Source organism: Chanos chanos, chromosome 10 (genome assembly GCF_902362185.1).
Source record: "Chanos chanos chromosome 10, fChaCha1.1, whole genome shotgun sequence".
NCBI classification, from domain to species: domain Eukaryota; kingdom Metazoa; phylum Chordata; class Actinopteri; order Gonorynchiformes; family Chanidae; genus Chanos; species Chanos chanos.
Genome location: NC_044504.1, coordinates 5434473 through 5450433, shown reverse-complemented (window position 1 = coordinate 5450433; position 15961 = coordinate 5434473). Strand labels below are relative to the sequence as shown.

The following is a 15961-nucleotide window of genomic DNA, read 5'->3' as shown; positions in this document are numbered from 1 at the left end:
TCTAATAAATGTTCATTTGTAATACTTTATGCAGACTTTGCTGCGTGCTCCAAACAAGTGTACAAGTTACAATAATTGACAAAATATTGTGTTTTGGCATTTCTTATATTTAATGTGAACTGGGTTGCAGCAAGTGAATTCTGTCATTCCTCTCTTCTCGAGAAGAGAGCAAAAAATCCAAAAGAAAAAAAGTTGCAATGGAGGTTTACATCATGGTCAAATACACATGTGATTATTTTTTGTTATTGAGAGGCAAGGAAGAAATCTTGCACAGCAGTGAACTGGGGTGGTCTCTTTCTCTGTCGTGACAGAGGGGAGAGACATAAGGCTTTTGGAAGAACCAGCAATGCTTTATTTATTTATTTACTTACCCTTCTGTTTAGAAGGTCCCACAAAAGTCCCTAATACTTCAAAGTGACCCGTGTTAAGAAGCACAAGACCTGACATCATCTTCAGCCACAACCTCTTTCTCATGCAGAGAGCAAAATAATACTGTATGTAAGAAAATGATGACGATAGATAGATAGGAGTCCGCTGGCAACCGAGCCTTTTCCTACCGCTCTCCCTTCCTCTGGAATGGTTTACCTACAGAAGTTAGAGAGGCAAACTCTCTCAATACTTTTGAAACAAGACAAAAGACTTATCTATTTTCTCGAACTTATGCATAATATAATTTTGATTTGACTTTGTTATACACATGTAAAGCCCTTTGAGACTATAAATAGTGATATTGGGCTCAAAATAAATATTATTATTATTATTATTTATTATGATAGATAGATAGATAGATAGATAGATAGATAGATAGATCATAAATGATATGCGTTGACACTTCATTGACCGTCTGAGGAATCATCTTAATAAAACTACTCTTTTTCGATGCGATTTGAATGTTCATCAGCAGCCTACACAAAAACTTCGGGCCAACCATATGTTACGTAAAGCGCTCGACTATTCCTTTATCGTCATCTAGGCGACGCTCGAAGACACATGCGCAAAATACGCTGTTCATGATTTTATTACGTCGTGCGGAAGAGAGATCCAAGCAAGCGTTCAGGGAGGGCTAGGAGAGCTCAAAAAAAAAAAAAAAACCACGACTGAACACTCATAAAATAATGGCCTCATGAGGAACGTGTATTTATGTTACAATATTCCGTTTTTCAAGTATGAAGGAACTCATCTCGTTTGCTTTCGGCACGTTTTGTCTTCTTGCATCTCTAAGTAATGGTAAGTTTGACCAATGCTCTTATTGCATAGCACGCTAGGTAGCAGGTTTCAATAATTGTATGTATTTTCGTTTAAATATGGTTAAGTTGGGCTCCAATATTCTCTGTACACTAACATGTGAAGCGAATACTACGCTAGATACGACGTTACTATCTAGCAAGCGTGTGTTAAGGGGTGACAATCGTAGACTACTTAACCTTATGTGGCTTATTATGCGACATGAGAATAGTTAACTAACAAGGTATTACAGGTAGGCCTACCTCATGACAGTCTGTAGGCTACTGCACAAGTTGTGTTCATCGGGTGACTACCGCTGTTTTATTATTTTGAATAGAAATAGTCGTAGTGGGACTATTTTCATGTACTTGTTGTTAACGTACATCGTTATGTTGTTGTGCATAGGCTATCAAACCTCGAACAGAGCAGTAGCGACAAACGAATAATCGGTTAATAATATTGTAAGGTGTTGTTTTAACTATCATAGTTATTGGTGAGGTCTTAATAACCGTTTCATTCTAGCATTGCATTTATCAGTAACGTACTCAGTTGTAATCAAAAGCATGTGAAATTAAATACCCATTTTCAACTTGTGTCGTCTGGAGAAATTTAGAGGCCTTATTATGTCTAATCTAAGCATTAATCGATAAATTTAATCGGTTTATCCCTCGTTATCGTTCACTTAGTTGTTGTTGGTTGACAAGTTGCCTTGCGCTTTCACCTTCTACCCAGTAAAATAAACGGCAATGATAATGCTGCAGTATGTGCGTGTCAGAGCTCGATAAATATTATAATTGGCCATCGAAACCACCACAAACACTGTGTGTTACCACACCCTATCCTCATTTTGTCGAGGTAACCCTTACGCTGTGGATGGTGAACTTTGATGTTTTTGTCAAGCACCTTACGTCTCTTTGTGCTTCTCCTTCACATTCCTTTGACGTTGTCAATTTCATTCACCTGTTTGTTTTGTTTGGTTTGGTTTTTTTCCTGCCATATCACCTCTTTTAGAAAGACACCCCATCTCCTTTGTGCCTTTCTCACTACATTTTATTACACCTCCATTTTTTCTTCGCGTTATTTGTCTTTTCATAGATTTTTTTTAAAACCTGATTTTCTCTTTCTCTCTCTCCCTTTTGTGAGTGGTGAAAAGCATCCCTGTGTGTTGCCTTGTTTAGCTGCAGGCGGGAGGAAAAGAAAAAGAGAGAGATGTGATAAAGGCTGCAGAAACTGTTGAAAGTCACTGTTTGCACGCTGAAAAAAATCCATGGGAATGTGCATCACAGACCATGTGTTTCCTTGTTGCTGTTTCCTCTTTTTTTTTTTTTTTTTTAGCTTTTTATAAGTATATTGAGCAACCAGCGGAAACTGGTGGGTGTTAAGCATTTAAATCAAAGTGCATGAGCTTTGCAGGGTTTTTTTTCTTACCAAAAAGACATGCCTGTACTTCGACCCAAGGCGATTTTTCTCCTACAAAACACCAACAACTGAATCATCATCCATTGTCATTCCACATTCAGCTATGTTTGTCTTTTTTGTTTGACAGATGACTCAGAAACAATCATGCAGAGTTAGCGGCCGTTAAAAACTTAAGAAGTTCATTTTCGCATCGGCAGATATGAAAATTTCTGCTGATGTGCCTGGCCGATAAGGTGACGCGTGCGCACGCGATGACACTAATGCTATGTTCCAAATGTCCACTCACCCACTGTATAGTGCACGATATAGTGAATCAGCCATTTTGAAGTGCTTTTCCAGTTCTCAACTGTAAGCGCCACTATATAGCTAGGACGCTACAAAATCGTTGCGAGGCACGGCAAAATGTAGTGTACAGAGGCTCTACATCGATCTACTTAGACCAGCATGCATTGCGGCTTGTCTCCTGAAAGCAGGCAAGTCTTTATGGACCAATCAGATGCAGATATTCGGGCGTTTGCTCATGCGACTGGGATAATAATTACAAATATCGGGCGCATAATCATGTAGCAACATGATATCCAAGTATTGTCCAAAATGTATCAACAGCTGTCGGCCCTTATCCACCAGTGAGTGTTTTATGTGTTCTGTGTAGCAAACTCTACATAGTGAGTGAGTGGACAAGTGGCGGACATTTGAAAAATAGCTTAAATCTTTACTATGGGCACCAGCAGCCCGCTTCAACATGTCAGCTGTATGGAAGTGTCTCAGAGTATCTGAAACGGAGAACAAAATTGCTATTCGCAGTGCTTGTGAAGCACCAGTGGTGCCAGGAGGGGGTAACACCACAGACTCCTTTAACACCACCAGTTTGATTTGTGTATCTTAAGAGCCGTTATCCTGAACGCCACGAAGAGTTTCTGAGAGGAAGGCAAGAAAAAAACGGCGCCAGCAAAAACCCGTCAGCAGGTTCATTCTCGTACAGGAGAGACTCAGTGTTCTCTTCAGTGAAATAAAAAAAAAGATGTGAATATGTATCACTAGTATCGGGAATCGGCCTAAATGAGTTTGAAAATATCGGCATATCGAACATTGGCAAAAATCCAATATTGTGAATCCCTGTTTATGATCTTCCATTAATGTACGTTCTCACAATCACATCACACACTCAGAGAGGTCTGTTTTATGGCCTTTCACTATTATAATTCCCCTCCTAAGTCTGCGTTACGTGATAAAACTAAAACACGATAATACAACACAACACAACATAACAAAAACTATTTCAAGTTATCAGCGGTGAGCTTAAGTATAGTGGTATCTGTGAGAAGCAGAGATTTGCTGTAAAGGCTCTTTAAAGTTCATTTTGGTTTTCAGACTTTTATCTCAACCTGACAGTTGGCAGTGAAATTCTGTCTCTTACGCACACAGGTAAATAATGCCTCTGGTAACCAAAACAGCAAGAGGATAATCCGTGATATGTTCACTGGGAACTTTTTTGGTTATGTAAATAAATGTAGTAAATGTAATGTAAATAAAACCATGAGTAGGACAGGCCAGGATTGACTCAGAAGCTGAATTTGGACCTGACTTAAGGTACAGGGAAAAAAAGCTTGCTCAGCTAATGATGCAGATTTAGCTGGAAATCAGAATGAATAATTGAGCAGATGGCTTTTAACTGATCTTCTCATATTTATGACTATGCATCCTAGTCAGCCAGAGACTCTTTTGTTTTCCTTTTTTTAAATTGAGAGTTTAGTGCCAGAAATTGACCAAGACTTCACATTGAAGGAATGGAAAGGATTTGGACTTTTCAGAGTCGGTGACTTTTGAATGATTTTGTCATCACTAGAGTTTTGTCCCTGCCAAGAGTACTTTGTTTATTTGACCCCACTTTCTGTTTTCTCCATTAAAAAAAAAGACAAAAAACAGACCTCTTGCAAAACTGCCTGTGGGGGTGCGGGCGGGGGGGGGGGGCAAACATGTTTTGTTGAACTGAATTAGAACAAAACTGAGACTGAATAATTCAGAAGACAGAAATCCCTTTTACACATGTAGCTAAATGAACGTGGTCACGTGTGAGAAAGCGAGCTGCATTTAAAATTTTGGAAAAGTTGATTCGGCAATTTTCCGGCATAGACCCAGTAACTTTCCTGGCAAAGCTCTGAATAGACTCCCATGTGAACAGAGCTGTAACATGGCCACAGCTGAGAGGATGACATTTTTTGCTGATGTGTCTGTGCTCTGAATCGAGCGGTTTCACCTTCTTTTCTGTCTCTTCTCTTTTCATTGTTCACCGTTTTTGTAATATTACAAACATGTCTTTGTGAAAAGAGTATCATATGTAACAACATCAGCTGTCTGCAAAACGTTCTGTGAGCTGTCTGGCAGGGTCCCTTCACCTGCTGTTCTGTTCAAAGCAAAGCATCTTCCGCCACATGCGCCAACTTCACATCCTGCTTTTCTGGAGATTTTCGTGCCATGTGTGAACGGTTTTGTCCCCAGCAATTTTCTGGGAATGGACTGCTAGGGGGCATTTGCCAGTATCGCCTGAAAAGTTTATCTGGCAATGTTCTGGGTCCTTGGTGTGAGAGGAGCTAGAGAGAAAAGCGGTGATGATGGTGGTGGAGAGGTGTTGGAGGAAGACGACGAGAGATGCGTGCACGCACACGTGCTCACACACACACACACGCGCGCGCGCACGCACGCACGTGTGTGGTAAACCACTGTCATGGGGCATGTGGAAATATAGCCGACAGCCTCATACCCCCTTCGGACATGTTAGGGGAACAAGCCTCCACAAGAAAAAAGACTTTTTTTTTCCATTCCACACTTCCTGTTTACACGTTTGCATAACTTAGTCATGTGCACAGCAGAGATGAAACAGTATGAAAATTTCTTATCACGATGATACACAGCAAAATTCTCGTAGTTAGTTTTCCAGTGTCAAGCAAAAGAATATTCAAAAACCGCAAATAAAATTAGCAGCACTATGTACTTTTTGTTTGCATAAACATTGAAATAATAATGTAGCAAATACCTTTATGGAAACGTATGAAAATCATATCAAATGTGCTTTAGGTTAACGTTAAAGGTGGCACCGTGTGAGCATGAGAGCTTAGTTACTGGGGGGGGGGGGGGATGATTTTATTGTTATTATTGTTTTTTATTATTATTATTATTATTAGGTCTATTACTGTTATTGTTGCTAAATACCCACATCAAAAGAAGGCGATAGCCTACATCTGTTCTGTCTGTTGAAATGTACAGTAGTCCACTAGGTCTTTTATACTTTCTCAGGGTACAAAACACTCTAAAATGAAGTGCAGAGACATGTTTTTAAATGCAGAAGTTAAGCTACATGGTCCAACATTCCCGTGCATGGCTCCAGTTCTTTAAATGAGCTTTGTAAGCAAGACGTGAATTTCCGAGTGAGGACACGCCAAGGATGCGTTATTCATCGCAAATCTAGAGCAAAGGGACGAATCCAGTCTGCTTGTGTGTTTTCTAAAAGTCCTGGTATAATACAGGCTAATTTGTAGGTCATTTCAGAATCTCATGATAATGCTGAGCAGGACAAATTAAACAGCAGTGTTTTCCAATGTTCAGTTCGCTGTGACAGCAAAGTAGGCTAATCGACTCAAGCCTTTGTAAGAGTTCAACTATTTACTGAACTGCAGACAGATACAAATCATGCTGTCACATCGTAGTTATGCAAGAAAATCCAAACAGAAGAAGAAAATAAACTGGTCTAAACAATGTTCTGTCTGAAGAATATGCTAATACAAATATACAGGTACAATTCCTTCTTAATAGCAAATGGGCATTCAGCTAGCCCTGGGGCTGAGGCAAAAACAAAAAACGCAAAAAGTGGCGTGTGTTCTGACGAATTGTCCTACCTATGGAGTGGTCCTACTGCACATGCTCACATCACAATTACGTCATGTGACTCGGGTTTAGCGGGAAGCTCATCGTTTCATCCTGTAGGTTCATGTTGGTAGAACTTTTCTGATAAAATAATTCAGACTGTCAGAACTGTCTATAGTTATACCCTGGTAGTCTTTCTATTACAGAGTATTAGGGTCACATTGAGGGGGAAAAATCGGAGGTTTCGAGAAAAAGGTTGTAATATTACGTGGACAAAAATGTGTAATATTACGAGAATGAAGTCGTAATTTTCCAAGAAAAAAAGGCATAATATTACGGCAACAGTCTTAATATTTTGAGAATAAAGTCGTCAATTTAGACTACATGTTATTTTTGGGGGGGGGGGGGTATCATAAGCCCAGCCTGCTGCCTGAGTTCAAATGAGGAACACGGAGCATCTGGTGAAGTTATACGTTTCGTGGGCTATAGTTTTCTCAAATAACGAAACACTTAATGTGGTGCTGACGTGCCAAATGATTATCATAAGTATCAGGACTTTGAAACAATTATTCAAGAAACTGTGTCTATTCCAAAGAAAGAACTGCAAATAAACTGTGTCTATTCCTGTGTCTAAACACAATAAACCGTGTTTATCGCTGTATCTAAACACAATAGACTGTGTTTATCGCTGTGTCTAAACACAATAGACTGTGTTTATCGCTGTATCTAAACACAATAGACTGTGTAAATTCCTCTCACCTGTTTTGTTGGCTGTTGGTAATATATTTTCATAAAAATTATGGGTTTTTTTCTCAAATTTTTACGATTGAATTTTCGCAATAGGTTTTTTTTTGTTTGTTTGATTTTGTTTGGGGTTTTTTTAGTATTATCACTTTATTCTCATTAAACTGCTACTGTATTATGACTTTTTTTCCTCAATTATGACTTTATTTTCATAACATTATGTCCTTCTTCTCAGTCTCAGAATTGTAGGCTACTTTTCTGATAAGGTCTAGGCTATCAAAATATGCTACTTAAAGTTTTACGTTGGTATTGATTAGAGTGTGCTGACGGACAAACCAGACTACAAATTTACAAGTCAGTATGTAAACTAGACTGTGGAAATACATACAGTTTATGTGATGGATAAATTGTGAGTAGGTGATGCCTATTATTAAAATGCACTTGACAGCATTTTTGAAATTGCTGTTGGGTAAATTAACGAAAATGATTATGTAATTAGCTTAGAACTATTTTCTGATCAGGTAAAAAAAAAAGAATTACTGACTTCCTTTGGCTACTAAGGTAGCACAACCTACTTCCAGTAGTTTTTCTCGATAGGGTAGTAAAGATCCATAGATATTCACTATCGATTTAGGCGATGGTAGGACATTTCGATAAAGTGGGGAGAATCGTCAGAACACTGGCTCCACTACACCACTGACGTCGTGTAGTGTTTTTACAAGAGTAAGCAACACTGAAAGCTTCAGTTTGCATTGTTGACAAGCTATTAGCAAGTTAGACAGACAAAGCATGACATTTTCCCCCATTCCAAAGTCCCCACACCATGCACTGAGCTTGTCTTCCACCATGGTTTCACTGACTCAAAGCAAACTCGCGCTGCATGCTTCACCTGCGTCTGGGAAACTGGTGCTAACTTTGGTTAATGCTGGACTGTACTTACCATGAGTTTTTCAAAGTATGGTCACCAACCACAGTTTTAATGATAGTTAAACTTTGAAACGGTAATACTAACCGTCGAGAATTTTACTGTGGTTTACAGTGAAACCGGTAACCATTTCACCCCCTAGTGCACAGTCCTCTCCAACTCTGTGTCTCTCCCTCCCTCTTTCTCTCTCTCTCTCTTTTACTGTCTTAGTCAGGCCGGACCTTGTTTTTGTGCCCCGTTACTCTAGGGCTTGCTAGTTTGTTGTGATTATTTATATGATTGCACTGAGAAGTTGTGACTTTCAGCTGTTTCTATTACTGTGTATTGTAACTGTTTGTACAGATATGCCACATGTCCCCTGTTCTCAGGGCTCTGAGCTCTAGCAGAGAATGACTCTCTGGGCAGTCAGTGAATCAGCCTCGTTTACTCTCAGAAGTCAAACCATGATATGTATATCTCTCTCTTTCTCTGTCTCTGTCTCTCTGTCTCTCTCTCTCTCTCTCTCTCTCAGTTTTTGGAGAGCTGGCCAGTCCTCGCAATGTTGCCATGGAAACCCTGAATACAAACTATGTCCTAAAATGGGACTGGGACCAGGAAACAGCAGGAAACCAGAATGTGACCTTCACTGTAGAGTACATAGCGTAAGAAAACACAAATGTTATTGTTTGTTTGGTCTGTCATAATTTTAGCAGGACAGAAATCATGTCCTTTTGAAGTGTTTTTATCACGGTATTTGTAATTTCTCTCATCCTTTTTTCATTGTTTCAATCCCTGACATCCACCCCCTGACCCCTCTCCACACCAAAACCTCTCTCATCCCTCTTTTCTCTCCTTTTCTTCTCCTGTCCCGTCCATCCTATGTGTTTGCAGTCGGTTTAAGATCAGCCGGAAGTCAAAGAGGCATGACTGGACGCCTGTTTGCGTGAATGTGCCCGAGAGGCACTGCGACATCTCTGAAGCTGAGCTGCACTATTTGGGTTTGTGGGTGTTACGAGTTCAGGCCAGACAGGGCCAGCTCAGGTCTGCCTGGGTCGAGAAGGAGTTCTGTCCCGATAAAGATGGTAAGAAGACCAAAAGCCAATTCAAACCACTCAGAAATTTCGTTTCTTACCTTTGAGCACCTGCTTCCTTTTTTTTGTCCTGCTTCACGAGATTTTCAGGAACAACAACTTGCTCTGTTTTTTTTGTTTCTTTCTCAGAAAGCTCCCTTCTCCATCCTTATCTTTATGTTTCTCCCCTTTCAGTTGTCAGCCCTGTTCTTTTCATTGAGCTGCACTGAGTGATGACTGTTTTTTCTTTTTGATCAAAGCTCTGATAATACAAAGGAACAGCTGTTGAGTAGGCTCAACTTTATTAGGATAAAGGACAAGACAAAGTAATAAAACAATAATCAACCCTCTCTTATCCCCCCACCCCCGTCCATTTCGTATTCCTTTCTCTCCAGCCACTATCGGTCCGCCCTCCAACGTGTCTCTGAACCTTGTCAATGGCTTCCTAGAGGTCATGATCTCTGACCCTTTGGACCACAACAATAAGTCCATGAAGGAGATGATTTCACACCTGCGCTACGTGATCCAGTACTGGAAGCATCCCTCACATGCTCAGGTAGGCATTCACAGGTCCACTACCTCACCCCTCACTTGACAAGTTAACAGATAAAATGCCCTCTCATGTCTCAGTTGTGAATCGACGAAGCCTACACAAGACATAAAAACAACAGCGAGAAAGATCATTCATCCATGGGCATGATCACACATTTTTTGGCGGGGTTGTGTCCCCCCCAGTACTGAAAAAAATCATAATATTATGAGAATAAAATTGTAAAATTTTGAGAAAAAAAATAACATAATTTTTAGGAACATATATTACCAGCAACCAACAAAACAGGAGAGAGGACCATCAATGGCAGCCTGGGCCTGCTTCTGGCAGCCGGTGATGATACGCCAAAAGATTAAATATTTCGTTAAGTATTTTGTAAAACCTGTACTACAGTATAACTTCACAAGATGCTCCACATTCCTCATTTTAATGCAGGCGCCAGGCTGCTCCTCTGATATTTCCCCTCTAAAATAGCCTAAAATTACGACTTTATCCTCATAATATTATGACTTGTTTCTTGTAAAATTACAACTTTATTCTTGTAATACTACGATCTTATTCTCGAAACATTTTTTAATTTGGTCTGTCAGTGGAGGTGAACATATGGAGGAAGTAACGGCTAAAAAGCGAAGGGTTGGACTGAAGTTGGACTTAAAAGTCCAAAGCGCATTTTTTTATTAAATGGACATTCTGTCATTTGTTCAAGTACAGCAGTATTTGTTGTTCTAATCACAGTATTTACATAAACATGCCGTGGGTATGTAATTTTTCCTCTTTTCAAGCTATTCTGTTTGCTACTGTAGGGAAAGGCATAATTGTGATTGGTAGGTGGAGGGGCAGCCGCTGTCCCGGAGAAATCAGACGATTCCTTTAAATATGAATTGAAATGGTCAGTGTCGTCCTCAAAACTATGTTCTAAATGTGCAAATTTTCATATATGGATATCATAGAATTGTGGGAACTGCACCTAGACAAAAAATCTGGGGGAGGGCTCTCATTTGCACCCCCCCCCCCCTGTCCATACCATGGTTACACCCTTGCATTCATTTTATTGTTTTTAATACACAGTAAAGTGTTACTTTGTTGATATTTCTTAGCATATGATGACTGTCCACTGTAACTCCTCCCGGGTTCCAACAACAACTCCACAAGTGCTACAGAACACTGTATAAAATACGCGAGTACTTTGTGGAGTGAATGCAGATGGATTGGACCACGTGGTCCTTGTTTGTTTTTAACTATTTATTTGAGGACAAGTTTTTCTGGTTCTGAATTGGGGGAAGTTCCCAGAATCACATGATCACATGATACGCACAGGCACAACACTAGCACACACACACACACACACAAAAAATCGTGTTGGGTACAGTATCTCACATTTCTCACGTCCCGTCTGCTGAACTGTTCACAGTATGTAAGTATCCAATTTTAGTCTGAAGTCTGATTCTGAAAACCATTTCAGGAATTGTTTATGCTCACATTTCCTCTTCTTTTTCTTCTTTTTTTGTTTTGCAATATTTTGGCTTCCTGTCTGAAACTGGCTGTGGTGTGATCTTTAAAAAAAACAAAAAAAACCCACACCTGCGTTTGCAGAGTAGTCAGAGAACATGGCAGGACCCCACTCCCAGTACTTAAAAAAAAAATATGACCACAAAGCACCAAGAGGCCCCTCAGGTTACTATTAGTAACCCATGTGGAATAGCTGTTCACAAAACAAAAGCACGTGGAAACAGACCTAAATCTCAGTTCCACTTCTGTTCACACAGCACTGCCCTGTGATTCTGATTTACACACAAGACAAGACAGATTTGGTACATTCAGTTCTGTTTCATTTATTGTTGTTGTGCAAGTACAGTGAAACTGCGTTTTATGCTCCCGAGTGTGATACAGTAGACTAGAAGTATAAATTAAATCTACACTCAGATTAATTAAGATAACCTAGGATTACAGCACACAATACATTAAACACATCAGTCTAGAAACAGAGTGAGAGAGAGAACAGCAGCTTGTTGGTTTGTGTTTCTCTCGGTGTGTCCCTCTGTTTCTCTTTGATCCACCCTTCCCCCTCCTGTTCTCTTCCTCTAGAAGCCGTTTGTTCTCGAGCCCACTGCTAACATCGTGGTTCTTCCGGACCTGGAGAACTGGACTCTGTACTGCGTCAGGGTGCAGTCTCGTTATGACTATTATAACAAGAGCAGCGTTTTCAGCCCCACCCAGTGCATGCAGACCGAAGGTAAGAGAATACAGCCTCATCTTACTGCTCACACCCTAGAACTAAACAACTGCTGTTTCCACAGCGACTGTAACCTCGGCGACGGGAACACAGAATGAACCTTAGCCCTTATGATGTGGAACTTTGGCAGCTTCTTCCAACAGTCAGTCAGATGACAGAGATATGTTGTTAGTGGAAAGGGGGGGGGGGGCACATGCACTGTAGGAAGACAAGCATACAGAGGCAAAGAGACGATTTTATAGCAAGAAGAGAAGAATTTGCACACTCACCAGTGCTCCAGAAGTGGTTACAAAGCCTTACCTCTGTGCATGATAAAGCCCATGGAATATTCCACTATAAACACTCCTCCTGTTATGGCTTAAACTGACTCAAAAATACATTGATTTACCATGCCTTTTTACAGTTGTGGATGCAGTGAATTTGAATTTCCCCAGATCACACACCTTCAGTAAACCAGGAAATGATTTATTAAGTTTTCACAAATAAAAACTAATGTTTATTACATCAGCTACATCAAAACAATGCAGGATAAACCTACTGTTGAATAAAATGGGCTTCAGATGGAAACCAAGGGACATTTGTTACGTAAGCACCCAAAAACCTCTAAATTACAAATAGAAAAGCCAATGAACTAGCAATAGACTGTAACTCACCATGGCCACATGTAGTAAAAACTGTAACCTTTAGAAATGTGAAACATCAAACAACTACTTTATACAGCAGGACGCGTAACTGTAAAGAAAGCCGCTTAAGTGATGTAATTACTGGCACTAGATGGCATTGAGGGAAGGAGGGGAAAGGGGGAGGAACGGCCGCTCCAGCTGCACTCCGCTGTGAGAGGCCAGAGTCACTGAGAGGGTCACGTAGAATACAGAGTTGATTATTCACAGTGTTTAGGATGCCATGAGCGGACGTTTGTCTAGGAGTTTGAAGAGGCTTTGGCCACACAGATCCCGTGAAAGGATCAGGCTGGAGCGGTTCTACACAGAGATGAGTGAAAGATTAGCCACGGGAACAGCAAAGCGTTGGACTTTTATCTGATTTGATGTGGGGGGTGGGTGGGGGGGTTGCTCTCTGTTTGGGAGTGCACCCAATTAGAGGGATGACACGTGTCCCAAAGCTAAGGGAGCGTTCAGCTATGGTTTACATCATTTTACATCCGATTCTTTCCAGTTAAGGAACATTAAAGTTATACTGGTTTACTCGTTTCCACAGCATCTTATGCCATCTAGCCATGCTGAACGCGGCTGCTCTAACATTGCGAGCGACTTGGGTTTGTTGCCATTTTGAGAACTGGGTGTTGGTTTGTCAACCATTTATCATTGAAAATATTCAGTCGCGCTGCACGGGTGAGTCTAACTGTCTTTCGTTTTACGCAATTTGCAAGTGAAAGGAGGGATGTAGAGTTGACTTGAGGTTCGCCCTCTGAGGTGATCTGGTCTCGACGGTAGCTGATTCCTATCAAAACGCAACCAAATGCTGTGAGAGCTCATCACACCTGCTCTTTGGTACGCATGAGGACAAGCGCTTTTGGTTCTGGGGTGCATTGGTTCCTGGCCCAGTGACGCCGAGGTTCGGGCAATAAATGTCACGGGTTGGACCATATCTGACCACTAGAGGTCGCTATAGACTCTTTGTCCTTGCTATGTTGACCCTGCGCTCTCGTGACCTAGCTCACCTGTACCTTATTGTCTCTGTCATGTGCTTTGTTTGCTTGTTAACCCAGTGTATTTAAGCCCAGTCCTCTGTCTCTGTCTTTGTTAAGTCTTTGTGATTCGTTGTGTCTCTCAAGTTCTAAGCCTTTTGTCTTTTGTGGGGTTTTTTTGGATTGTGTGCCTGGTAAGACTCTTCTTGTTCACGGTAACCTCTTTCGGATTGTCGCTTGTCAACCTGTTTGCCTGATTTTGGACTGATTTGCCAAACCTTACTCTGGCCTGCTTTTTGGATTCTGATTTTGGACTTTGTATTGGACCCGTTCTGCCTGCGTACTGCTTTTCCCCTGTTTTGGACTTTTGTCTTTTGCTTGGTTTTTTGTGCTTTTGGATTTTTTTTTTTTAATTTTTATTTTTGTAGTAAACCCATTGAACTAATTCTTGTGTTGCTCTGCACTTGAGTCTACATCAGTCTCTGGTAGCTGAGTGGATAAGCGCTTGACTAACGCCTCGGTGACCTGATTTCAAACCCCGAGTCTGACAGTAAAAGAGAGAAATTAGGGTCAGAATAAGAAGGTGAGGAAGAAGGGCTTGAGTGTGCATAGCTGTAACATTACTGTAATTAATGTTTCTGCCGATAACTGCCCAGCCTGTAAACAGCTGTGCCACTCACACCTGGTATAGCACAAAGAGTCATTTTATCAAACCGTAGAGTTGGCAAGTTCTCCTCTTCCCAGACATTAGGATGCTACAGTGTCATTTGTTTATTCAAATGAACACTGCGTGGTTTATTTCAAGCATTACCAAAAAATATGTTTGTGTGTGTGTATGTTTGTAGGTCCCACATCATACTTGGTGATCTTTCTTTACTTCTTGCTGTCTCTGATGCTGTGTTTCCTGATGGTTCTGCTGGTCTCATTTACCTTCTACAAAGTCTCCAAGATCGTGAAGACCACCTTCTTCCCTTCCATCCAGCTGCCCACTCCCATACAGGAGGTAGGCACACTTTACACACATCACTGACATGACACTGCGGAGCCAATCCTGCATCACATTAGCCCTGATTAGTTTTCTGGTAATCCTGACTAGCCATGTACAGACTATGTACATATCTCTCCATCAATCAATTATTCTGTCTTGACAGATGGACGGTTCAACAGATAGATTGATTCAGATGTCAGTATTAACTTTCAGAAGGTTTACAGGTTTGGAGGGAAGAGTTTTCCATTACATGGGATACCATTAGTCTAAAACAAGGCAACATTTAACAGCACAACATGTCTGTACAGCTGATATGACACATGAAACGAGGGTGTGGGGGTGACCTCAGACAAAGCCATTATGCCAGATATGAACAGGGCCTATGTACCCAACAGGATGTGGTTGTGTATGTAGTTTAGATCAGAACAAGGGTGTGTTGGGGGAAGATCTTCCGCCGCGGAGGGTGTAGCTAACTGATTAGTTTCTCGGTGGCAAGGGGCTTCAGGAAGTTTGCTGGTTTGAATCCCTTCCTTTATGGGCTTGAGCAAGGTGCTTTTGGCCCATTTTTAAGTCCAGGACTACTGCTGCATTTTCCACCCTCTGTGCAAAACAGAGGCCTTTTAAAAAGGACAAACATGCTTAATAGTAGCAGCAGCAGTTGAAAATCAGCATGGTGATGTAACAGTGACGTCATAATGGTGGGCACAAGATCAGTGCTTGCCTGCACAAGGGTCATCTCAAAACAGATCTACTTTTTTTTTTCTTGCACTTATACACTCTGATGACATGCTCGGCGAGAAATCTCCCCTCTCCTCATCCAGACCTTTCTGTCTCCTTCACCCCCCCCCCCCCCCCCCCCCCCCCCCCCCTTTCTGCAGTACCTCTCTGATTCTCCAAGCTCAGACCTGCCCTGCCTTCTGACTCCAGAATCAGAGCAAGAGATTTTCTGCGACAGGCTGGAGGTGGTGGAGTCTGAGCCGGTCCTCAAGGAGACGGTGGTGTTGGAGGTCCATATTCCTCCCACGGGGTCCTCCGGCTTCCCGCTGGAGCAAGACAGCGGGAAGCACAGTCGGCATGGCAGCGGGGATTCCGGGATGTACTCGACGGAGGAGAGCTCTGCATCCCGATGTCAGGAGGCAGCCCCGCCGTACAGCGATGGGTTTGTGGAAACACCTGCAGAAGAAATGAAGATGGTGAAAATCGGGAGAGACACGGAGCAGGGAGAAACCGAGCTGGACGAAGGGGTTCGAGATGTGTGCATTTAACACGGCCAGCCAAAGAAGAGATGACGGCGCTTTTTTTTTTTTTTTTTTTTTTAAAGAC

At 41.5% G+C, this 15961-nt stretch overlaps 1 protein-coding gene across 1 annotated transcript; it reads left to right on the top strand.

The window, feature by feature from the left end:
• Positions 1-1091: 1091 nt before the first annotated feature.
• On the top strand, positions 1092-15961 carry il10rb (interleukin 10 receptor, beta). The gene is made up of 7 exons (XM_030787052.1): positions 1092-1227; positions 8685-8814; positions 9044-9234; positions 9618-9778; positions 11858-12005; positions 14496-14653; positions 15517-15961. The coding sequence occupies exons 1-7, from the start codon at positions 1167-1169 to the stop codon at positions 15901-15903; spliced, it is 1236 nt and encodes a 411-aa protein (XP_030642912.1). The 5' UTR covers positions 1092-1166; the 3' UTR covers positions 15904-15961.